The following is a 27,221-nucleotide window of genomic DNA, read 5'->3' as shown; positions in this document are numbered from 1 at the left end:
GCATTTTTACATGGTGCAGTAAATGGTGTTGACAGACAGTGGTTTTTGGGAGTATTCCTGAGCCCATGTAGTGATGCCCATCACAAAATCTTGCTTTTTGTCATTTTTATTAAAGTTTTGCCAAATTACAGTAGAGAAAAAAGGAGGAGTACAGTTGTGTACAAAAGATAATTTCACAGAAAAAGTATAGCAACAGCAAAATAAAAGAAGAAACAACAGTACTGTATATAAGGTCTTTAAGGTCTGTCTTTTGCCCAACTGTATATAAGGCCTTTTCCAATTTGCAAAATTCTCTTTTTGACAGTGAAACAAGAAAGCATAGGTACTGGACTGGTAGGACTATGGTGAAGACAAAGTATCAACCTCCCTTGATGTTAAAGAAACATCTCAATAGGAGCCAGGACATCCATGGATACTCTGGTTCCCAATTATATTTACAGTATGTATTTCACATGACAGAATAAAGAGACAGTAAAATGAGTGGGGCACCTAAAGGTCCAAAAGTATGGAGTATTGAGCATTCAATGAGATCAAATCTTACTGAGTAGTAACGGAGAGGTGGTATTGTAGAAGAAAGAGCCATAGGATGAACAATACTATAGGGTCCATATGGTATTAAAAGCTTCCAGATGGTAACTTGATATAGCAATAAGATGTTTCAACAATCTAACATTGGCAGAGAGAAGATGTGTGTGAGGGAACTTTGGTCGATCTCCAGTGTTGAGGAAGAAGTCTCCTAGCTGCCGTTAAAATATGGGATATAAAAGTTTTTTTTATAATTTCTAGAGATGCCCGAAAAAGACAGCCCTAGGAGGTAATGAAGTAGGTCCAGTTCCAAGGAGATATCTAGATGTTTTTCCAAAATGTGTTTAACCACCCCCTGAAAAAGTTGTAGTTAAGGGTAGTGGCAAAAAATATAGGCTCATGTACCTTTGTCCCACTAAAATCTACAACATGACTCTAGCACCATCTGATTGTTGTTTACTGAACGTTACTGGCCAGGGAGGAAGCTGATCAAACAGAACTGTTTGTTTGATCAGTTGCCTTGGAGGGCAGAAGACTTGCCTTGGAGGGCAGAAGGGAAATCAAGGGTCTAATAGACCCCTGATTTCTAAAAAAAAAAAAAAAAAGGAAATAAAATAAATAGTAAAATATATATTTTTAAAGGGCCCCTGTCTCACACATATCATACACACAGATGTAAATGCGCACGAAAGTCTTGCACACATGTAAATGTTGATTGCATCAAACATGTGAGGTATTGCTGTGGATGTCAAAGTGAGAGCAATAATTCTAGTACCAGAGCCCTGAACATGTACTGTCTCTTCTGCAATAAAATAATCTTACCCCACTGCTTGCAGTGCCAGGATGGTTGAACTCGAACTCCTGAATGTGTGCAGGAGATACATTATCTAGATCCAGCCAATCAAGGATGCCAAAAACAGATACCCTGAAGAAGACAGGGAGAAGGCGCAAGTGCTAGCAAGAGTCTGTGGGCAAAAAGCGAATTTCACGGCGATATGTATTGCAGACTTTCATTACGCTTTAAGATAAAAGACTGTATTATCTATAGTGGGCTTGAGACCAATGTAATGCATTGCCTTTCAAAGTTCCTTCACATTGTCAGAAGGAAGCGACAATTGCACAGGTTGTTTCCAGTTCTCATTGAGGAACATTTTACATACTGAATGCATTGGGAAGGTCTTTGTAGCATTAGCTCTAAGACGGTCTAGAACTGCAGGCTTATCCTCCTATTACATAGTACAATGCACTGCATCAATAAAAGGGACAAAAGTCATATGGGACTTGCTTGAATACAGGCTCTTGAAGGGTAAAATATGTGAATACTCTGAACCAGAGATGGTAACAGGGGCCTTAGACACACTTCTGTATAAAACATTTGTTGTGCAATGTGAAAAACATTCACCCAATCAAAGCAAAAATTGCCGGAATAAAAAAAAAAAAAGATATTGTGGCTACTAGATGGTAATGACGATATAGGAATCACATACATTATTTTACCAAAAGTATTGGGAAGCCTGCCTTTACACGCACATGTATTTAAAGGGATCCCAATCTTAGTCCATAGGGTTCAATATTGAGTTGGCCCACCCTTTGCAGCTATAACAGCTTCAACTCTTCTGAGAAGGCTGTCCACAAGGTTTAGGAGTGTGTCTATGGGTGTTTGAACAATCTTCCAGAACTGCATTTGCCAGGCACGGATGTTGGACAGAAGGCCTGACTCACATTCTGCCCTTTAATTCATCCCAAAGGTGTTCTATTGTGTTGAGGTCCGGACTCTGTGCAGGCCAGTGAAGTTCCTCCACCCCAAACTCGCTCATCCGTATCTTTATGGACCTTGCTTTGTGCACTGGTCAAAATCATTTGGTGGAGGGAGATTATGGTGTGGGGTTGTTTTTCAGGGGTTGGGCTTGGCTCCTTAGTTCCAGTGAAGGGAACTTTTAGGGCATCAGCATACCAAGACATTTTGAACAATTTAATGCTCCTAACTATGTGGGAACAGTTTGGGGATGGCCCTTTCCTGTTCCAACATGACTGCGCACCAGTGCAGAAAGGAAGGTCCATAAATACATGGATGAGCAAGTTTGGGGTGGAGGAAGTTGACTGGCTTGCACATAGTCCTGACCCCAACCAGATAGAACAGCTTTGGGATGAATAAGAGTGGAGACTGCGAGCCAGGCCTTCTCGTCTACATCCATGCCTGATGCGCTTCTGGAAGAATGGTCAAACATTCCCAAAGACACACTCCGAAACCTTGTGGACAGCCTTCCTAGAAGAGCTGATAGCTGCAAAGGGTGGGAAAACTCAATATTGAACCCAACAGAATAAGACTGGGATGCCATTAAAGTTAATTTGTTGCACCTATTATATTGTGTGAGTTTATTAAAACCTTCACTTTGGAAATGTACTATTGAGGGGGCCATTCTCCACTGACCACCAATCTAAGTAAAAAAAACAACAGTGTTCAGGAGAGGTGCATTTTGCCACAAAAAGCCTGATGCCCCTAAACGAGTGTAAACACGCTTAAGCACTAGATGCGTTTAGCGCTCTTGAGCATATATTCATTCAAATGGCCAGAATAATTTGGCCAATGGAATTATTGAATGCCCAGATGCCCAATATATCTAAATGTGGGTTTAGGTGCGTTTAACGCTGTTTTTTTCTTCCCTGGAGCAAAGTTGTCCAGGGGAGAGAGAAAAAAAAACTGACTTCCTGTGTGCATTAGATTTATCACTATGAGATTAATTTTCTGTATTCTACAAAAAATCTGTGTTATCCTGCTGGATTTTGTAGCTGTGGTGGCAACTCTGCACTCAGTTTTCAGTGTGCTTCTATGCAAAGCATTTCCTCTCTATCACATCTGAGCAGCCCATGTGACTATAGAGTCACACATGTGGGCGTATACACAGTGGTAAATGACAGCCCACTCCCTTCCTCCTCCTCCAAGCCCTCCAAGCCCTCTAACCAGCTATACACAATGGTAGCAGGATATTACATGTAGATTAATGGAGGCTTCATCTCCCTCTTATTCTAATAAACAGGCTGGAAGGGTGTGAAACAGCCTGTAACTGGCACAAATCTGGCTACACCAGGTTATTGCCAAAAAATAATAAAGATATGATTTTAAATATATATATTTATAAAACTGTAAAACAGTTTATTGATATTTAAAAGTAAGAAAAAAAGGTCCGCAAACAAAAGATGGGGTAATCAGCTGCTACCGAAACTCCAACCTGGATGGAGTGATGTGAAATGGGAAAAAATAAGGTGCGCTTGATGTGAAATATATACTATCTGAAGGTACACACTGAAAATATGTGAATATCCACAAAAATAAATACAAATTAAACACAACCAATTGTGACATGTACAATGACCTAAATAAGTGAAAGTCTCTTGTGAAAAATTAGGAGTTTGACTCCAATCCCAGTGGACGCCTTCGTAAGGGGAAACGCGTCGGGTGGAGAAGCCGCGCTATCACTACTTTGCGGACCGCGCTGCAGAGCGGCCGCGAACATCTGTCACCTGTCCATTTTTTTTTCTCATTCATGTAACTGCGTTTCCTTAAATACATTTTTCTTATTAAGAAGATAATGCACTATTGCCTGCCTATATTTTCTTGACATATGGGCTAGCTATCTTGCGGACACCTTTTGGAAGCCATCTTAGGGACAAGGTCTCTATGCTCACCATTAAAGAGGCAGGATCTTTTAAGGAACGCCAATTCCTGGACAGCGGGGGGAATCTAGACGTCCATCTCTAACCTTCATTTAAACGAGTGTTGATATGACATCTGGTAAGAGTCCATTCAAATTTTTTTTGCACGGGGTGAAGGATTGTTAGTCTGAAGATTCCTTGCTGTTTTCCATGGGTTTATAACATCATGCATGCTCAAGTTGTCAGTCGGTAAGGGTACCTCTTTCTCTTTCACATCTTAGTGACACGAGGGATCTGTGTATTCAGCACCTGCACCCTGACTTATGAGCACTTAAGAACACTGATTTGCACCAGTTCCTTTGGACTTTATTTGGGAGTTTTGCATTTGCTAACCTCCTAATTTTTCACAAGAGACTTTCACTAATTTATGTCATTGTACATGTAACAATTGGTTGTGTTTAATTTGTATTTTTTGTTGTGGATATTCACATATTTTTTAGTATGTACCATCAGATAGTACATATTTCACATCAAGCGCACCTTATTTTTTCCCAGTTTACTGATATTATTTATTTTTACTCTGTATTCCAAAGACAGATTTTTTTGTATTCTGAATATGTGGCCAGCAGCAGAGGACTAGAAGCTCCTCCTACTTTTGTTTCCCTGCAGACAGTCTGGGAAAGATCTGGGTCATGTGACAGCTTTATATATCAAATTAGGAAAAAAAGTACTTAGAGGTTTGAGGTTTTTCTTTTTTTTTTTAATATCTACAGTGCCATCATCCACATACATAAATAGAAAGGACAATGTAGATTAACCACTTGCCGACCAGTCGCTGGGACTGTACTGCGGCAAAGTGGCTCGATTCCATCCAGCGACGTAGACCTACGTTGCTGGACTCCTCCCCTTGTGGGCGGAGGCTCGCTCCCGCTGTTTTCAGTCACAGCGGGAGTCAGGCCAGGGGAGGAGAGGCGGTGATCACCGCCGCTCTTCCCCGATCGGCGGGGAATCGAGTCTGGAGATCCGCCCGCTTGTGTAAACAAAGTGGGCGGATCTCCTAAGTGACAAACAGAGACAGATTGCCGGATTTAGCATAGCTGAACATGCGATCTGTCCCTGTGTCACTCAGTCACCTCCCCCCACACACGTTAGTAAGCACCAGGCATACATTAACCCCTCCCTCTCCAATAAAATTAACCCCTTCCCTGCCAGTGTCATTTTTACAGTAACAGTGCATATTTATAGCACTGATTACTGTAGAAATGTCACTGGTACCCCCAAAAGTGTCAAAAATGCCAGTCAAGGGTCCGATCTGTCCGCCGCAATGTCGCAGTCCCGCAAGAAAAAAAAAAAATCGCAGATCGCCGCCATTACGCGTTAAAAAAAAAACACCAAAAATGACAGAAATCTTTCCCTTAGTTAGTAAACGCAATAACTTTTGCGCAAACCAATCAAAATACGCTTATTGTGATTTTTTTTACCAAACATATGTAGCAGAAAACAAATTGGCCAAAAATTTAAAACATTTTTGATTTTTACATTTTTTTGGGGGGGAATTTCATATAAAAAAATTTGAAAAATATTGTTATTTTTTCAAAATTTACTCTCTTTTTTTGTTTATAGCGCAAAAAGTAAAAATCGCACAGGTGATCAAATACCAACAAAAGAAAGCTCTGTTTGTGGGAAAAAAAGGACGTAAATTTCGTTTGGGTACGGCATCGCACGACCGCGCAATTGTCAGTTAAATTCGCACAGTGCCGAATCGCAAAAAGTGGCCTGGACGTAAGACAGCAAAATCCTCCGGTGGTAAAGTGGTTAAACTTTGTGTGTTAAGTATCACTTTAAATTCTTATCTAACATCCAAAATTGGCTTTGACTCTCTGGCGATATAAGAGGAGGATGGACCTCTTCTGTCTTCTATGTACTATACTTTCAAGCCGTAATAACAAAGATGAGGGTAAACAAGCTCATAGAAAATATAGCCTTCGCCATCCAAATCCATGTATAAAACTGCTATTCAAATCATCTCACACTAATCACAAATACCCACAAAATGTGCACATTAAGCTAACCCTTTATAAGAACAACCATTTTACTAAAAAAAAATAAATAGAAATAAAAGTATAAATGTAATCTTTACCCATTATTTAAATAAAAAGCACAGCTTTTCATTGCTAAAAAAGTAATCTAAATACATATGCATTTTCAAAACACACAGATGTGAACAGCCCCTAAACTTCATGCACATTTCCCATCCTATCGACACATCTGGTGTAACAGGCCACAACTTTACTGTGCCACTGCTTGATTTGACATGCATGCAGACTTCTGTCTATCCTCCTATTATTATCATTGATGCAGAGTGCTATAACTTGGGTTGTAAAGGCCACATTAAACTGACTGTAAAGGCTATGGTTTTTTATCTTAATGTATTCTCGGCAGGGCAATAGATATGGGCCGAACACCTCCCTGTTCGGTTCGCAGCCAAACTCCTGAACAGGAGGAAAGTTCTAACCCGAACAGAAAACCCCAGTGAAGTCTATAGGAGCTTATATGCAAGTAATTGGCCATAAAAAGGGTATGGGGACCTGGGAACTGCCCTGGGGGACATGTAGCAATGCAAACATTTTTTTTTTTTTTAAACAATTGTTTTTTCAGGAGCTCTGCCCCATTTTTTTTTTTAAGGTTCCCTTTAACCACTTTCCCACTAGCCACTGTGCTGCTACTGCGGCACAGTGGCTCGTTATCGTCTAGCGACGTAGACCTACGTCGCTAGACTCCTCCCCTGTAGGCGGCACTCGCGCGCCGCCGGAGGCACGCTCCTGCTGTTTTCATTCACAGCGGGAATCGGGCCAGGGGAGGAGCAGCGGCGATCGCCGCTGCTCTGCCCCGATCGTCGGGGAATCCAGTTTGGAGATCCGCCCGCCTGTGTAAACAGAGCGGGCAGATCTCCTAAGTGACAGGGAGTGACAGATCGGAGTGTTCAGCATAGCTGAACATCCGATCTGTCCCTGGCTCACACAGTCACCTCCCCCCCCCCCCACACGTCAGTAAGCACCAGGCATACATTAACCCCTCCCTCTCCAATAAAATTAACCCCTTCCCTGCCAGTGTCATTTTTACAGTAACAGTGCATATTTATAGCACTGATTACTGCAGTAATGTCACTGGTACCCCCAAAAGTGTCAAAAATGTCAGTCAAGGGTCCGATCTGTCCGCCACAATGTCGCAGTCCCGCAAAAAAAAAAAAAAAAAATCGCAGATCGCCGCCATTACTCGTTAAAAAAAAAAAAACACCAAAAATGACATAAATCTTTCCCTTAGTTAGTAATCGCAATAACTTTTGCGCAAACCAATCAAAATATGCTTATTGCGATTTTTTTTACCAAACATGGGTAGCAGAAATCAAATTGGCCAAAAATTTAAAAAAAAAATGGTTTTTACATCTTTTTTGGGGGGAATTTCATATAAAAAAATGTTAAAAATATTGTTATTTTTTCAAAATAAACGCTCTTTTTTTGTTTATAGCGCAAAAAGTAAAAATCGCACAGGTGATCAAACACAACCAAAAGAAAGCTCTGTTTGTGGGAAAAAAAGGACGTAAATTTCGTTTGGGTAAAGCGTCGCATGACCGCGCAATTGTCAGTTAAAGTCGCACAGTGCCGAATCGCAAAAAGTGGCCCAGACGTAAGACAGCAAAATGCTCTAGTGGTAAAGTGGTTAAAATCAATACCAGACCTATATTTTTTTCTTTATTTTTTAACCAGCACTTTTTTTTTTTTTTCATTATTATTCAGCTGAAACGGGAAACCCATTGACAGCTGATGATTCGTCGGTTGTTAAGGACGCCGCGGCCGGCTTCCCGGCCCTGCTCTTTAAGAGCCAGCTTACACTGCTCCCTGATTAGGAAAAGCTTTGCTCAATCAGGGAGCAGAATGCACTGTGCAGTGCATACACTGTTGGAATATCTGCCTCTGAAGCAAAAGGTTTACTTATTAACATTCATTTACATTATCATTCACATTGTGCAATACTCGTTTAGGTAATGGGCACACTAATATACAGTATTCTGAATAATACACAAAAACTTACGACTGTTATGGTCAATGTAGAATACACCAACTTGAGCATCATAGGCTTCTTCCCAACCAAGTGGCAACTCATCACCGATACAGTCAGCAAAAGTTAATGGTTTTGTATATCTGGAAAACAAAATAAGTAATTAACTACCACAGATAGGCAGTACTATTTGTACTAAAATATATGTACAGAAATATTTTAATACATCTGTCATTACTGAAGATAAAGTAAAACATATTTTGTTTTTTTTTGGGAGGCAAAGCTTTCTTTTGGTGATATTGTCCCTCATAAATTATTTTATTTTCTATGCAAACTATAGACCAGAAAAAAACAAAAAACTTAAAATTAATAAAAAAAAAGTATACATTTTACTTAAGGATTTGTTCTGTTGCTACATTGTACTTCTCAGGCTACTTGAGAACACGCTATCTGCCACCGCAGAGGCTGCTAAGGCTAGGTTATGCGTTAAAACGCCTATGTGTTTTGCAGTGCGACTGCAGATTTGCAGAAACACACTACAGTCCATTTAACATGGAGTTCCTAAGGCTCACATTCACATCTATGAAGGTTCCAACTACAGTCCATTTAACATGAGTTCCTATGGCTCACATTCACATCTATGAAGGTTCCACAAATGCGTTAGGTGAGGGGACTGTTTTTTTATTTTTTTCAAACGCAGCATTGTGCATTTTTGTAATTGCATAAAAAACACGTGAAAAACACATGGGGGCCAGGAGAGCCTTTCCCCAATAGATGTAAACAAATGACAATCATCCGTGAAGGAGGGGAGGGTGGAATCGCTACGTTAGGGCACAGGAGCAAAGGGGTCGATTCACTAAGAGTTAAATAACGGCAAATAAAATGAGGTAAAATAGTGCATGCAGTAAATCAGTTGTAAAAGTTCAATTCACTAACAATTTAGTGCTAAATAACAAATGCAGTATTTTTTGATTACTATTTATCATAGGTGTCGGTGGTTAAGGATCGTTTAAGGTAACTTCCATAAGGACGTGTCAGTGTTTGTTGAATTAGGCTCTTTGTGGGTGTTCTGTGGGTTACAATAGGCCCCTCTTTGTGGGTCCTCTGTGGGTTGAATAAGGCTCTCTGTGGCTGAAATTAGGCCCCTCTCTGAGTGTCCTGTTTTAGTGGTTCTATTTATGAGGAACATGTATGCAGACCTCCTTGGTTGGTATAGTGCACCATTTTTGTTGGTATTTCCTAAGGAGCAATAATAAGTGCCCATTTGTGTGGATGTCCTTTGTAGGAAGGCGCGCCCAATTGTGTGGGTGTGTGGAGGGTGTTATAATGCCCAATTTTGTGTGTTTCCCGGGGAAGAATATTGTCTATTTTTGTGTGTGTCCAGGGGTAACAGAGTGCCCCTTTTTGAACGTGTGTAAATTGTTTATTTCAAGGATCATACACATAACTGCTGTGTCCATTTTTTTGATTGTATATTTCTTACATGTCACGCTGCTGCAATTGTTAAAAGAACTAAAAACAAATAATAATTAATTAGACCTTTTTATTGCATTTGATTTTTAATTAAGTGTACTTTGCCATTTGTTTAAATGTGTTTAATAATTGTTGTTAAACTGCAGCCTAACAGGATTAAACTGCAACATCAGAATCAGCTCCTTGGTCAACTTCTGTAGAGACTTATCCTCTTGTAAAGTCATCCAGCATGGTCCTCTCCGCAAAATGTCACGGAGCCATCACCACAACCCTCCTCCTCCTCCAACTCTCTATCTCAACTCTAAATCACTCTTACAGGAAATACCGCACTGGTTACTGCCACCAAAAGGGTGGTGATATATACCGCTCCTCTTTTTAGTTCCTGTTTCATTTGTGAAATGGGCTTAACAGCTTACCGTACGTTTGTTTTGCCTTTTTTTCCCTTTATTTACCGCAAATTCATTATATATATATATATATATATTTTATGAATTTGACTTTTTTTAAAGCATGTGATAATTTATGCAAATGAGCAACAGATACCCTTAACGCATGTGGTAACGTTTAGCAAATCGATCCCAAAAAAAAAAAAAAAATGTCCTTTAAATTGTAACTACTGTAAAGACAAAACCTTTTTTTTTTTTGCCATCTGTGTCCAATCGGAGTGATTTCCCTTCACTTCCTGTCCCATTGCCAAAACGGGAAGTGAGAGGAAATCCCTCCAAAGTGAGAAAATCCCAGTGTGTTACCACAGTCATCAGAACTAGTGTCCCTATTGATGATTTCCCCAGTATTACCGTTCTGGTGTCAACCCAAAAATGTGGGATTTTCTTTTACTTCCACTTTCGATGAAAATGGTAAACAGAACAGAGAGGGGTGAATCTCCCAACAGGGGTACAGACAGCAATAAAACCTCTTCACTCTATCCAAAACCAAAAAAAAAAAAAAAGTTGCCTTTAGTTACACTAAATATAGTAAGTAGGAGTAGTACCTAGCTTCCCAAAGAGAATACGTTTAAAGGTCCCCATGAAAGAAATCCTGACTTGTTTCCACTATAAAGTTATATACATCTACGGATACAATAAAAAAAAGTATTTAAAAGTTTGAACATTTTCCACATTTTGGAAACTGCTCATGCTGAGCACCTAAAATGGAGTGTGTTATGTTTAAGATACACACATACTGTTTAATTATAGCTCTCAAGTACTTGATATTCTCAGAACAGCTCCTTGTTCCACAATTTCATTTAACAGACGTCTTATGCAAACAAACTTATAATAACTATTTTGCTATTTTATGGTAGGCAAAGAATACCAATAATAATGACATATACAGACTACATAGTTAACCACTTGACCTCTGGAAGGTTTTACCCCCTTCATGACCAGGGCATTTTTTGCTATTCAGCACTGCGCTATTTTAACTGGCAATTGCTAGGTCATGCAACACCTATATCGTTTTTTTAAGACAAACAGAGCTTTCGTGGTGTTTTTTTATTTGATCACCACAGGTTTTTTATTACATAAACAAAAAGGACCGAAAATTTGGAAAAAACGGAATTTTTGTAAAATCTTACCTGTAAAATTCCTTTCTCTGAGTCCTCCGACAGTCGCCGCCTCTTCATATTCGTCACATATGGGGTATTAGACTTTGCTCCGAAGGAGTAGCTAGGCAACAGAATATGTTAACAATAAAGCTTTAACATATCCCACCCTCAAGGGGTGGTCCCCTCAGTCAATACCCTCCTACTTCCTGCAACCATATCTCAGTTTTAGTGGAATAGCAGTAGAGTATACATTCAAACCCCAAAAGAGGGGCGGGGGCGGCGACTGTCGGAGGACTCAGAGAAAGGAATTTTACAGGTAAGATTTTACAAAAATTCCGTTTTCTCTTACGTCCTCCGACAGTCGCCGCCTCTTCATATTCGTCACATATGGGGACGTCCCAAAGCAGTGCAAACATGAGGGGTGGGAAACGCATCCGCGCCGAAAGGCAACGCAGTCTCCACATCAAAGAAAGGAACCTTACCAAAGGAAGGAAACCAGCTGGGCAACAGCAAAATAAGTGCTCAACAGGAGCAACAACCCAGGAAAAGACAAAAAAACCAGGGGATACAAAAAACTATCCCAACAGCCAGGAGTCCCCAACAAGGGACCCTATGGAACAGCCGCACTAAGAACCTTGCGGCCAAAGGAAGCATCCGCCGATGCCTGAACATCTACTTTGTAGAATTTTGTGAAAGTGTGTACGGTCGACCAAGTCGCCGCCTTACACACCTGGGCTACAGAAGCCCCATGACGGCAGGCCCAAGACGTACTCAGTGATCTAGTAGAGTGCGCCTTCACAGGCACAGGGGGAACCTTCCCCTGCAAGGCATAGGCCTGTTCAATGGTCTGCCTGATCCATTTGGCAATGGTAGAGGCGGAAGCCGCCATGCCCTTCCGAGGACCCTCTGGAAGAACAAACAAGGAGTCAGTCTTACGAAAAGACTCAGTCGATTTAAGGTAAACCCTTATCGCCCGAACAACATCCAGAGAGTGCAATCTCACCTCCTTCGGATGTTTAGGCTTCGTGCACAACGAAGGCAAAACAATATCCTCGTTAAGATGGAATTCCGAAACTCGTTTCGGTAGAAAAGAAGGATTAGGTCGCAAGACCACCTTATCCAAATGAACAACCAGGTACGGAGACTTGCAGGACAAAGCCGCCAGTTCCGACACTCTGCGAGCCGAAGTGATCGCCACCAAAAAGGCGACCTTTTTGGACAACATAGACAACGAGATCTCCCTGATACGTTCAAAAGGAGCACGTTGTAACACAGATAGAACTAGATTCAAGTCCCAAGGGGGCAAAGGATCCCTCCTAGGAGGAACCAGATGCCGCACACCCTGAATAAAAGTGCCAACCAAGGAGTTGGAAGCCACGGGACGTTGAAACAGAACGGCCAGCGCCGACACCTGACCCTTAATCGTAGCCAGCGCCAAACGCTGATCGACACCCGTCTGAAGGAAAGACAGCACACGGGAAACCGAGTACGTGCGGGGTGAAAACCCCCTGGACTCACACCAGGCAAAATAGGCCTTCCAAGTACGGTAATAAACCTTCCCCGAGGAAGACTTCCTCGCGTTGATCAAAGTATGAACGACCTCTGGAGAGAGACCCTTCTCCTTCAGGACCTCGGTCTCAACAGCCAGGCCGTCAAAGCCAGCGACTGTAAAGCAGGATGGTAAATCGGTCCTTGAGACAGTAGATCGTCTCGAAGAGGCAGACGCCAAGGAGCGTCGACCGCCAGATTCACGAGGTCTGCGTACCAGGACCGGCGAGGCCAGTCCGGTGCCACAAGAATCACCGTGCTGCGTTCCGAGTGCAACCTGCGAAGGAACCTGGACAGCAACTGAATCGGTGGAAACGCGTACATCAGCCTGTACTGATGCCACGGGGCCACTAACGCGTCCGACGCGTCTGCCCGAGGGTCGCGCGTCCTTGCCACGAACCTCTTCACCTCGTAGTTGAGGCGAGACGCGAACAGGTCCACATCTGGAAGACCCCACTTCGCGCACAACATCTGGAAGACAGCCGGGTGGAGAGACCATTCCCCCTGATCCAGGGTCTGGCGACTCAGATAGTCCGCCTGCCAGTTCTCCACTCCCGGAATGTGAACCGCCGTTATCGCCGGGACATGAGTCTCGGCCCAAGACAGAATGTCGGCCACTTCTCGAGCCGCTCGGGCACTCCTGGTGCCCCCTTGGTGGTTGATGTAGGCCACCGCCGTGGCATTGTCCGTCTGCACCCGAACCGGGCAGCCCTGCAGCCGGTCCGTCCAGCGATGAAGACAGAGCCTTATCGCACGCAATTCCAGAATGTTGATCGGAAGGGAAGACTCCCCCTCCGACCAGGTCCCCTGGGCGGACAGAACGCCCAGAACACCACCCCAGCCCGACAGGCTGGCATCCGTGGTGATTATCGTCCACGAGATCGGACGAAACGACTTGCCCCCGGACACCAACGGGGACTGGAGCCACCACAGAAGGTTTTCCCTGGTGCGATGACTCATCGAGATCTGAAGATCCAGAGATTGAGGTCGCCCGTCCCACCTGGACAGGATCTCCGCTTGGAGACCCCGCGTGTGAAACTGCGCGAAAGGAATCGCCTCGAAGGCCGAGACCATCAATCCCAGACATCTCATACCCGTCCGCAGAGACGAGTGTGGAACGTCCCTGAGGGACCTGACTTCCTCCTGAAGAGTCCTGAGTTTGTCTTCCGGCAGGAAGACCTTCGCCTGCACCGAGTCCAGTATCATTCCCAGATAGGGGAGACGAACCGACGGACTCAGTGTCGACTTTGGAACATTTATCGTCCAACCGAACTCCTGCAGAGTTTGCATTGTGACAGACAGGTCCTTCTCCAGACCCTGTCTGGTCGCAGACCGAACCAGAATGTCGTCCAGATACCCCAGGACAGAAATGCCCTGGGCTCTCAATAATGCCAGAACCGGTGCAAGCACCTTGGTGAAGACCCGCGGAGCCGAGGCGAGCCCAAAGGGCAACGCCACAAACTGGTAGTGATCCTCCGCAATGGCAAATCGAAGGTACTTCTGATGACCCTCGAATATGGGGATGTGAAGGTACGCATCCTTCAAATCGATGGAGGCCATGAATTCCCCCGGAACCAGGGCAGCCACCACCGAGCGCAGGGATTCCATGCGGAACTTGCGAACTCGCACAGAGCGGTTCAGAGCTTTCAAGTCCAGAATCGGACGAACCTTGCCCTCCTTCCTGGGCACGGTGAACAGATTGGAATAAAACCCCCGAAATCTGTCCCGATGAGGCACCGGAACCACCACTCCCTGAGCCCTCAGGTCTCGCACCGCCAGGTGCAGATCCCGCAGGCGCTCTGGAGACAGTTGAAGATTTGAGGGAAAAAATCTGCTCTCCGGCCGAGAGAGAAACTCGATCTTGTAACCAGATCGAACGATTTCCAGAACCCATCTGTCCCTCACACGGGCCAACCAGGGCTGAAGAAAACCGAGCAAGCGTCCCCCCACCCCAAAACTGGGTGAGGGCGCCCCTTCAGGCCGAACTGTTATGGGCCGCAGGTCCGGATTGACCGGACTTCTGTTTCCCAGACCAGGGCTTCTTCTGAGAGCCTTGGCCCTTGCACGGTTTGCCCTTGTAGTGCGGCCAAAAGGCACGAAAGGACCCCTGAGGGGGCCGAAAATGAGCATGCTTCTTCCCAGAAGCCCCCTTAGCCTTGGGGAAATGGGGCAAGAGAGTGCTCTTACCCCCGGTAATCCCCTTAATCAACACATCCAGGGACTCCCCAAAAAGGCGAGACCCATCATAAGGCAGATTGGCTAAGGTTTTACGTGAAGATTGGTCCACCGACCAACATTTCAACCAAACCAGGCGGCGAGACAACACCGCCACGCTGTGCACACGCGCGGCCAACGGAATCAGGTCCAGGTCCGCATCACACAGATACATGACACCCTGGTGGATCTGATCCACCATATCCAGGGTCGCCGCCGAGGCCGAATCGGCCACTAGGACGCGCCTAAGCATCTGCGTCCAACTTGCGATCGCCTGGGCCGCCATGAGAGAAGCAAACAGAGCCTTAAGCATAGAACCCGTAACAGAATAAGTATGACGGGCAAGAGACTCCAGTCTCCTATCCGTGGCATCACGGAAAACAGGGGATCCCTCTGCAGGGATCGCAGTGGCTTTGTTCAAAACCGCAATAGCATGATCCACTGGCGGAGGCACACACCACCGTTCATCAGTGGCAGGCGAGAAAGGATAACGCAGCTTAAATTTACTTGGTACCGCAAAAGGCTTGCGCAAATCGCGCCATTGGTCCTTAACAGCGCGCTGAAAATCAGCATTGCAGGGAAAAACCTGCGGCGTCCTGCGTTTTCGCTGCGTCCCATAAGCCGCCAAGGCAGCTGGGGGACACACCTCGTCCTGCAAACGTAGCGTCTGCTTAATGGAAGCAATCAACTCATCCATGATTGCAAGCTCTTCAGGCGAGCCAGGGGGAGAATTATCAACCCCCTCAACTTCAGCCTCTACCTCAGACCCCACTAGATCAAGAGAGGAGCGGGACCCCGATAGGGGGGTCCCCGCCAGAACAGCCCCATCACCTTCACCCTCAGAATCAGAGGACAGAGCAACTCTGGGCCGTTTAGTAGATTGAGCAGCCACCAGCATTTGCACCTGTGCAGCAAGGCCAGCCACAATAGTGGCTAAATCCCCCCCTGGGGGGGAAACAGCGGTCCCCTGGCTTTCCACCAATACTGTGGGAAACTTGCCCTCCTGAGAATCCATTGCCCCTGTATGCCAGACAACCAAGGGTTAACTGCCCCCTTACAGCAAGCGCGGCAAGCGCAGCCCACTGCACCACACTCAGGCACAATGAGACCCCCACAGGGAATATACAGACTGAATACAGGCAATGGAACACAGGAATAGAAGGATAAAACCTGAGGAGACTCCGCTGCTGCTGCTGCCTCGATCGGTGCTTCCAGGAGAGAGGAAGTGATGCTGCCAGGGCGCTCTATGTAAGCCTATGGAGGCTACAAGAAAATGGCCGCCGTGCATGTAAACCATGCGGCCGGAGCGGGCGCCGGTAAAATGGCGTCGTTTGGCGCCGAAATCGCCGCTCCACAGTGCATAAAATCACACACAATATTATCCCATTATATGGATACATGTTAGATCGCCGCAGCGATCGCTGTATATGCCCCAACATGCCATTAAAAACATGCCCCACAGCACACAGCTCCTCACACTGCCCAGCCTGACATACTCAGTGTCATACAGCTCCCCCCCCCCCTTGCAGCCCACAGCATGCAGCCGAGAGATAGGGAGACAAGCAGTGTGATTAAAGGCAGGTTACACAGTCCCAGACTGAGACCCCCCCCAGACAGACAGGTCCCCACATAGATACACTTACCTCACATGGCGTGGGGAACCCGCACAGGCGAACAAGCCGCTGCACATGAGGCAGGGAGAGTCGCAATTCAAGACGCACACAATGGCGGTTCAGAAACCGCACAGCGTCCGGTGAGGTAGCCACCTCACCAATCATCCCTGCACCGAACAGGGATGGGTCGTTCACTGTGCCAGGAGCGTTACCTGGCTGAACGCTCGATGGCAGACTGGGAAGCCACTGACCCACGACCTGCGACCAGGGGGATCAGCCCGAGACCCAGTCCGCATGATCCTCTTCGTCCGAAGAACTAACTAATGCTGACAAAAATAACAGCTAAGTAAAGGTAGAGAGAAAACTCAAACAAAATATCAAAAAGAAGAAAGAGTCTGGGACAAAAAGTCCCAGCACAGAGAGAGCCAGCCACTCCTGACAAGCTAGACATTAAAACTGAGATATGGTTGCAGGAAGTAGGAGGGTATTGACTGAGGGGACCACCCCTTGAGGGTGGGATATGTTAAAGCTTTATTGTTAACATATTCTGTTGCCTAGCTACTCCTTCGGAGCAAAGTCTAATACCCCATATGTGACGAATATGAAGAGGCGGCGACTGTCGGAGGACGTAAGAGAAAAAATGTTTTCTATTTTCTGTTATAAAACATAACCAATAAAAAAACATAAAAAAAAATTAATTTCTATATCAATTTAGGCCAAAGCGTATTGTGCTACAGGCCTTTAATAAAAAAGAAAAAAGAAACCCAATCAGTGTCTATTGATTAGTTTGTGTAAAAGTTCTAGTGTCTAAAAAAAAAAAAAAAAAACTGGATTTTTGACTTACCATAAAATCCATTTCTCTGATGTTCATTGACGGACAAAGCTCCTGATCTTCATAACTATTGGGTTATACTGCCCCCTACAGGAGTAGGACACTAGGCAGAAAAAGAATCTGGCTACTCCTATGGGCAGTCCCAGGGGGTATACTCCCTCTCCCTGCTATAGGTACTCAGTTTTGTTTCAAGCAGTGTCAGAAGAATTACAACTCCACAGCGGGGTGGGTGCGGTGTCCGTCAATGAACATCAAAGAGATGGATTTTATGGTAAGTCAAAAATCCCATGTTCTCTTTTGTTCACTGATGGACACAGTTCCTGATCTTCATAACCATTGGGACATCCCAAAGCAGTGAGGGGTGAGGGGTGGGAACAGCAAAAATTCCCCAGGCTAAACAGTAGCCAACAGGCAACAGAAGCTCAACCAAAACAACTGGCGCCCACCTGAAAAAAACAATACACCCTCAAAGAGGATCAAGTCCTCTGAACAGCAGCCTGCAAAACCTTGCAGCCAAAAGAAGCATCCGCAGATGCCAAAACATCCACTTTATAGAACTTTGTGAAAGCGTGCACCGATAACCAGGTGGCCGCCTAGGAAACCTGCGTCACTGACGCCTGATTAAGGAAAGGCCCAGGAGGCACTGAGCGCCCGAGTAGAGTACGCCTTCACAGGGAAAGGAAGAACCTGACCCTTGATAGAATAGGCCTGAATCACCATCTGTCTGATACATCTGGAGATGGGTGAAGAGGAAGTGGACAACCCTTTCCGAGGCCCATACGTGAGCACAAATCGGGAGTCTGACTTCCTAAAAGACGCTGCCAGGTACACCGAATCGCCTGGACCACATACAAGGCATGCAAAGCAATTTTCTTTGGATGTTTTGGCCTGGGGAATAGGGAAGGCAACACAAGGTCTTTATTCAAATGAAAATCAGAGACAACCTTTGGGAGGAACGACAGACAGGGGCAAAGAACCACCTTATCTCTGTGAATCACCAAGTAAGGTGAACAACAAGATAACGCCACCAATTCCGACACCCTGCGCGCAGAGGTGATAGCCAGCAAAAATGCCACCTTCTGAGACAGCGTTAGCAAGGGAATCTCCCAAAGATTCTTAAAAGGAGGCTTCTGGAGCACCGGAAGCACAAATTGAGGTTCCAAGGCGGCAACAGGGACTGCACTGGAGGAACCAAATGTCGGACACCCTGCAAAAAGGTACGCACCAGGGAGTGTGTGGCCAAAGGTAGTTGGAAGAAGACCACCAAAGCCAACACTTGGTCCTTGATGGTACTCAAGGCCAATTTCTGTTCAACCTCCTGCTGAAGGAAGATCAAAATCCGAGCCACCAAGAAACCGCAAGCATGAACCCCAAGAGACTCACACCATGCAATGTACAGTATGTCTTCCATGTAAGGTGGCAGATCTTCCTAGAAGTAGATTTTCCTAGCTTTTAACAGCATTGGAATCACTGACTGATAGATAAACCTCTATCTATCAGCACCTGGCATTCAACAGACAAGCTGATGGAATATTGGTCCTTGGGACAGCAGATCCTTTCTAACAGGAAGCTTCCAAGGAACGTTAGCAATCAGCCATACCAGATCCACATACCAAGCCCAGGGAGGCCAGTCTGGAGCCACTAAGAGGACCGGAATCCCTTCTGCCTCGAGCCTGCATAGAAGTCTTGGCAGAAGCTTGAGAGGAGGGAAGGCGTAAATCAGACGATCCTGACCCACGGGGCCATGTCTGTGGCTTCTGCCAGAGGATTCCTTGACCGAGCCACAAACCTCTGCACCTGTTGACCCGAGACACCAACAGATTCACCTCGGTAATGCCCCACTAGAGACACAACTGATGAAACAACTCCGGATGAAGAGACCACTCCCCTTGGTCCAACGCCTGCCGACTGAGGTAATCCGCCCGCTAGAAAAAATAAAGGACGAACCTGCGCTATGTATCTACTGCCAAACTGGTGCTGCTGTTCATCACCATGTGACTAGATTAGAATAAAGCAAATACCGAAAGCGCAAACCAGTGAAGTAAATGTGTACTATATATCCACTCTATATATGTCCCTTATAATCGAAACTCATGTGCATAGTGTTTCTATTAAAAAAGAAAAAAAAAATCTCCAAAAAGATATATGAGAAAAAAATAAAAATAATAAAAAATAAAAATAACAAATAAAATAAAAATTAAACAAAATAAAAATAAAAGAGATGTTTTGTTTTAATATCCTCAGGCAGTGTATATCCCCAGGAAGTAGACTGCTAAAGGAAATGTAGCCTTTTGGGTGCTGGCAAAGCCATGTACACCCAACAGGAAATGAGTGGTAGATCATGTGACCATGAGCCTTTATAAGAACGTACTGAAAAGCCAGAGATTTCTGTCTGTGATAGCGGCCTCTGGAAGGGGCGAAACAAGTTGACGCAATTTCCGTCTGTCAGTAACGTCACTTCTGGTCCGAATGGAACGCAAACGGAAGTGCGCACACCACAGCGTTCTCACAAGACACTAACTTTACCCTTTACATCATCTGCCTGGCGAAAAGGATTTTGAATATGCGAACATATGCCTGATGCTTTGTAAGGGTTATTCCGTTTTATCCTTTAATTAAATTTGAATGTATTACACTATTGGATTTCTCTGTCTTCCTTGTCCTGAGTGACGACCATTGGGGAACTACAGAAAGTGCCAATATCTTCCTTGTCCTGAGTGACGATCATTGGGGAACTGCAGGAAGTGCCAATACTTACCAGATTAAGCATTATAGACCCACGTGCAGTACTGCTAGTGGGTCCACATCGTCTGGTAAGTGGATTCACTTTTGGGGTGTGGAACACAATATATTGCAGTCTATAAGTCACGGATTGGCACAAATTACTTAAAATTAGGATTTGTGTACTGGATACATGTGCACGGATTTGTCACTGGATACATGCTTGTCTTATATATTTTGGACATTTAATGTTTTTTGCGTAGAATTTTAGATTTGTGCATAGATTTTTCACTGGACACAAGCTTGTCAATTTGTTTTTTCTCACATATCTTTTTGGAGAATTTTTTTCTTTTTGTCTTTTTTAATAGAAACACTATGCACATGAGTTTTTATCCACCGATTGAGTTTTGATTATAAGGGACATATTTAAAGTGAATATATAGAACACATTTACTTCACTGGTTTGCGCTGTGGTATTTGCTTTATTCTAATCCATACGCAAGTTTTCCACCCTCGGAATGTATACGGCAGAGAGGGCTGGAACAAACCTTTCTGCCCACCTTAGAATGCTGGCTACCTCCCGAGCCACCAGAACACTGTGTCCCCTTGGTGATTTACATAAGCCACGGCCGTGGCATTGTCCGATTGAATGTGCACTGGACATCCCTGAAGATGATCTGTCCAATGGTCCAGGCACAGTCTGATCGCTCGGAGTTCCAAGACATTGATCGGTAGTCTGGACTCTTCCAATGTCCAGCTCTCCCCAGCAGAATTTTTGCCAAGGATGCCTCTCCAGCTGGACAGGCTGGCATCCGTGGTGACCACTGTCCAATACAAGGGTAGGAAGGGTTTGCCCAGCCGAAGCGCCGGATAACGAAGCCACTCAAGGACTCCTTTGTTTCCCGGCTAAGCCGGATCTGATTTTCCAGAGGCTGCGGAGTTTTGTCCCATTTGGCCAGAATCTCATTTTGCAGGGACCTCTGGAACTGTGCAAACGGAACCCGAAGTTAGACACCATCAGGCCGAGCACCCGGATGCAAGTCCAGAGGGATGACCATCTACTGGATAGCAGGAGACGAATTGCAGACAGAAATTTCTGGAGTTTGTCCAGAGGAAGGAGCACTCTGGCGAAGGCCGAATCCACAGACAGACCCAGATAGTTCAGCTTTGTGGACGGAATCAGAGCAGACTTCTGAAAATTCTGAATCCAGCCAAACTCCCTCAGAGTCCGTATGGTGATTTCCAGGTTTTCCACCAGAGCAGTAGGGGACTCCGCTCGCAGAAGGAGGTTGTCCAAGTAGCCCAGTACCATGAACACTTTTGTGAAGACCCGAGGAGCAGAGGCAAGACCAAAGGGTAACGCCACAAACTGATAATGCTCCTATCCCACAGTAAAGTGGAGGAAGCACTGGTGACCGGCACATACAGGAATGTGAAGGTAAGCTTTCTTGATGTTGATAGAGGCAAGAAAATCCCCCTGATGCAGGGATGCCACCACTGTGCAAATAGACTCCATCCTGAACTTCTGCACCCGCACAAGGCAGTTTAGCGCCTTGAGGTTCAGGATTGGCGCACCTTGCCTTACTTCCTGGGAACTGAAAACAGGTTTGAGTAAAAACCCTGAAAACGTTCCAATGTCGGAACCGGGACAATCACCCCTTGAACTAACTGGTCTTGTACAGCCCCAAACAGACCCTGTAAACAGTCCGAGGACAGGCGCTAGTTGGAAGGAAAGAACCTTTTCGAGGGACAAGAGTAAAACTTGATCTTGTGGCCGGATCAAACGACTTCATGGACCCACTTGTCTTATACCAGGGAAGTCCATGGGTCTGGAAACCAGCGAAAAAACGCCTCCCCACCCCTGATACGGGTGAGGGCTCACCTTCATACTGAGGGAGCCTTGTCCGCGGGTCTTCAGAAGCCCGTTCTCAGATTGAAAGACCAGGTTAGTTTGGATCCTCCAGAAGAGGCCCTTCAAGGCTTCAAGCCCTTGTCAGTCAACCCTGAGGGATGAAAGAAACACAGGCTACAGCAAAATGGCGGCCCATCACGGCACCACAAGGCTCCCAAGGACCCAGGAGGGATCCCTAGGCCTCAAGGACAGACCCAGGCAGGACGGGGGAGCCCTGGCATGAGCCCCCATCAGGTACAACCTCCCCCCGAACAGCCGTTCATGCGGTCGCCGACGGAGAACCCCCCCCCATGGTCAGCACAGCACCCTGCCCCCACTCCAGGAGGTGGATCAGACCACACACACAGCCCCAGTATAAGTGGAGGAGGGGGTAGGATAGGGGGCAGATGAAAGGGGGGGTGCCTGATGGGAAGGAGTGGAACCCGGGTTTCCGACCGTCCTCAAGAAGGGGCCCACGTCCACGGCAAATCCCTCCAGGGGAGACAGCTACTCACCATACCAGGAACCAGGCGGGCACCGGTCCAGGCAGAACCTCTCCATCTAAATGGGGGAGCTGTCAGCCAGGAGGAACCTTGCAACTTAGGCCGAGACCCAGTCTTATGCGACCTCGCGAGGCGTTTAACTCACAGGCCAGCCCCCATACATTGGGGCTATGTCGCGGCCGACCTAGCGCGGAGCTGAGGTCTGCACGTGCTAGCTGGCCAGATTGGGGTGACCACTGGATCTAGATTATCCAACCCATCGCCCAGTCTGCCAGTTGATTGTAGATCTCACAGGAAAAAAAAAAAAACAGAAGAAAAAACATTTGCCAGGAGTCAGGACCAGGGATCCCAGAAAGGAACTAGGACCTTACTCCTCACTAGGAAGAAAAAAGCTGAGTACCTATAGCAGGGAGAGGGAGTATACCCCCTAGGACTGCCTAGTGTCCTTCTCCTGTAGGGGGGCAGTTTAACCCAATCGTTATGAAATTTAGGAGCTGTGTCCTTCAAGGAACTAAAGAGAAACTATGGTATATACTGTATACTAGAGTTTATGCAGCTATAGACACTATACGGTAATGGTGGTGATCAGCGACTTCTAGTAGGACTGTGATAGGGAGACGGGCAATCTGGTGCCAACATACACTGGCTGGGGGGGGGTCACTGACATTGATATTGGTAGTGACACTAATACAGTGATAATACTGTACTCTGACACTTTATTATTGACACTGGCTGGGAAGGGGTTAACATCTAGGGGAAAACAAGGGTTTAACTGTGTTCCTAACAAGTGTAACCTGTTCTGGTTTTACTTTCTGATCTAGCTGTTTTTTCTCCCTACTTTTCAGGGAGAAGAAACAGCCAGATCTCTGTTCACTATACACAGAGTTTGTAAACACAGACCTCTGTGTGTGAGTGGACACAGCAGGTTTTATACAAAATCATTGGCTGAAATCTGGTGCCAAACTCGTGCTGTGTCCAATCACAGCACAGATCGGTAGGGGCCTCGTGCATGTGCGCCCCAAACCCCGAAGCAAGCTGGCAACATACATGTACGTTGGCTAACCTGTATCTGAAGCCCACTTGCAGTATATTTACTGTGAGCAGTCGGCAGGAGGTTAACATTCCATGACTGTCGGTTCACTCTATGGCGATCCGACTTCGGGGGCGACCTGTGAAGTCGAGTGCACCGCGACTTCGGTGCGACTTGCACGGACTTCACATAATGGAAGTCAATGCAAGTTGCTTCGATGTCGCCCCGAAGTAGTACAGAAACTATTTTCTAAGTCGGAGCGACATGAGTCGCTCCTATTAGAACGTTTCCCGTAGCTCAGAACGGACCGCGACTTGTCAGGCTGACCAGTCGCCTGACAAGTCGCGGTAGTGTTGTTGTAGTGTTTTGTTTGTTTTTTTTTTTAAAATTGCCAAAGTTGAAAATATTGTAAAAATGCTAGTTGCCTGGCTTTCAGAGAAAATTCAGAACTCACCATGCTGGTTCTGTCCGTGACTCAGAAGTTACTGACATTATTAGGTAAGCATAACAGCCAAACCTCCAGCATTTTCAGAAGCATAGTCAATAATTGCACCCTGTATAGTCAACAGGAGGAACCAGTAAGAGCTGCACAGGGACTTTATTTTAAAAGTATGACTGGGTTAAATCTTATTTGTCTTGTGTCTTTTTCAACCTAACTATGTAGCAAACTATAAGTTCATTTTGATTAATGAGCTTGACACTTGAGTTCTCATTTTATATAAAACGCAATAAGTCAACGGTTTTTTTTGTTTGTTTTTTTCTAGAATAAACATAAGTATTAGAGCCCATTAGGGCTGGTTCACACTTGTGCGATGCAGGAAGGCTGCGAATTTGCAGCCTGTCCCCGCATCGCATCCGCACAAGAGGCAGTTCACACTGCCATATGCGATACGCAGGGGGTGTCAATGAAATGTTAACGACACCCCCAGTTTGATCGCATATCGCAGTGCGATCTGACAGTTCGCACAGGATCGGATCGCACAAGTGTGAACCACTGTGCGATCCGATCCTGATGCGGCTGAAAAAATGCCTCCTGTGCGTCTTTGGTGCGGGTGCAGTGCGAATTTCAGCCATACAAAGTGTATGGCTGAATTCACATCCGCACAGGAGATCGCATGTAATGAAGGAGCAGTGCGCTCCGAATTACATGCGATCTCCGCAGCCACACATATGTGAACCGGCACTCAAACTGCAGCGGCACGACTCTGTACTACTTCGAGGGCGACTTGTGAAGTCCCTTGCATCGCGACTTTGGCGCGACTTGCACGGACTTCATATAATGAATGTCTATGCAAGTCGCCCCGAAGTAGTACAGGACCCTTTTTCTAAGTCGGAGCAACTTGTGTGCTCCTATTAGAACAGGTCCTGTAGCAGTCAATGGACCGCGACTTGTCAGGCTTACAAGTCGCCTGACAAGTTGCTCTAGTGTGAATGGAGAATTATAGATTCAAGTCTATATGCACTGCTAATAAAAAAAATTAGGTGAACACTTTGAAAACACAAATCAGATCTCAATGGGGAAAAATCTCATGCTGGATATTTATACTGATATGGACTGGGTAATGTGTTAGGAACAAAAGGATGCCAAAAATGATGCAGCAGTCAAGTCCATTTTTCTGAAATTTCTTTGCAGCAACTCAAAATGTATGGCCCCCACATGCTATTATGCATGCCTGACAATGTCGCAGCATGCTCCTTTTGAGACGATGGATGGTTTCCTGGTGTATTTCCTTCCAGATCTGGACCAGGGCATCACTGAGTACCTGAACAGACTGAGGTGCAACCTGGTGGTGTCAGATTGACCAAAACATAATTTCCCAGAGGTGTTCTTTTTGATTTAGGTCAGGTGAGCGAGGGGGCCATTTAATGGTATCAATTCCTTAATCCTCCAGGAACTGGCAGCAATTTTTTTGCCACATGGGGCCAGGCATTGTTGTGCACTAGGAGGAACCCAGGACCAACTGCCCCAGCGTAGAGTCTGACAATGGGTCCAAGCATTTCATCCCAATACCGAATGGCAGTCAGGGTGCTATTGTCTAGCCTGTGGAGGATTGCGCGTCCCTCCATGGATATGCCTCCCCGGGCCATCACTGACCCACAAAACCAGTCAAGTTAAACAATGTTACAGGCCTCATAACATTCTCCACGGCTTCTCCAGACCCAATGATGTCTGTCACATGTGCTCAGGGTGAACCGGCTCTCATCTGTGAAAAGCACAGGGCACCAGTGGTGGACCTGCTAATTCTGTTCAATGGCAAATGCCAATCGGTGCCAGGCAGTGAGCACAGGGCCCACTAGAGGAAGTTGGGCCCTCAGGCCACCTTCCTGAAGTTTGTTTCTGATTGTTTGGTGAGAGACATTCACACCAGTGACCTGCTGGAGGTCATTTTGTATGGCTCTGGTAGTGCTCATCCTGTTCCTCCTTGCACAAAGGAGCAGATACCGGTCCAGCTCTCTTAGAGTAACCGCCTATCTCCTGGAATCTCCTCCATGCTCATGTGCTGTGGGACACAGCAAACCTTCTGGCAATGGCACATATTTATGTGCCATCCTGGAGGAGTTTGACTGCCTGTGCAACCTCTATAGGGTCCAGGTATCACCTCATTGTACCAGTAGTGACACTGATCCTAGCCAAATGCAAAATTAGTGAAAAACAGTCAGAAAAGATGGAGTAGGAAAAAATTATTTAAGTGGCCTCCACCTGTAAAACCATTCCTGTTATGGAGGTTGTCTTAATGTTGCCCATCTAGTGCACCTGTTCTTAATTTCATTAACACCAAAGCAGCTGAAACTGATTAACAACCCAACAAACCCCTCTGCTGCATAAGGGCTCTTTCACATGGAGCGGACCGCATTGCAATCCGCTCCGGCACTTTTTTTTTTGTTCACGGAGCGGATGACACTTGTGTGATCCGCTCCGTATGTCCGCATATCATCCCATCTGTTTGCGGATGATATACGGACATAATACAAGTCTATGGCCATTGCGGATGACACCGCTGACATCCGATTTTGCATCCGTTCCGTTTTTTACACGGAACAAAAATAGGGTTCTGTTCCGTTCCAAAAAACAGAACAGAACTGAAAGGACGAAAATCAGATGTCAGCGGATGGACATCCGCAATGCCATTGACATACATTATGTCCGCATATCATCCGCAACAAAATAGGATGATATATGGACATGCGGAACGCCCGTGTGAAAGGGCCCTAACGGATCAGATCAATATCCCAGGACTTTTAATGACTTGTTGCTATTCTCTGATTAAAAAGTTACATAGTTAGTGAGGTTGAAAAAAGACATCAGTCCATCCAGTTCAACCTATGATGTGTGTGTGTGTGTTTGCATTTAACCGTACATTGTATACCCCTGTATGTTGTGGTCTTTAAGGTGTCCATCTAATAGTTTTTTGAAACTATCAATGCTCCCTGCTGATACGACTGCTTGTGGAAGAGAATTCCACATCCTTACCGCTCTTACAGTGAAGAACCCCTTACGCAGTTTAAGGTTAAACCGCCTTTCCTCAAGTTTTAGTGAGTGGCCACGTGTCTTATTGTATCTCCTTTCTCTGAATAGTTTGTTCCTTAGGCTAGGGTCGCCAGTACAGTATT

At 45.6% G+C, this 27,221-nt stretch overlaps 1 protein-coding gene across 2 annotated transcripts in view; it reads right to left on the bottom strand.

Moving 5' to 3' along the window:
* Positions 1-27,221, bottom strand: part of WWC1 (WW and C2 domain containing 1) — a 274,697-nt gene that overhangs the window by 129,342 nt on the left and 118,134 nt on the right. For both annotated transcript variants that reach the window (XM_082254253.1, XM_082254254.1), the window contains exon 2: positions 8,272-8,381. In XM_082254253.1, the coding sequence (XP_082110379.1) occupies positions 8,272-8,381 (110 nt within the window). The remainder of the gene's footprint in view (positions 1-8,271; positions 8,382-27,221) is intronic.

This window comes from Pelophylax lessonae (assembly GCF_965119305.1).
Source record: "Pelophylax lessonae genome assembly, chromosome: 4".
NCBI classification, from domain to species: domain Eukaryota; kingdom Metazoa; phylum Chordata; class Amphibia; order Anura; family Ranidae; genus Pelophylax; species Pelophylax lessonae.
This window is presented reverse-complemented; position numbering and strand designations above follow the sequence as displayed.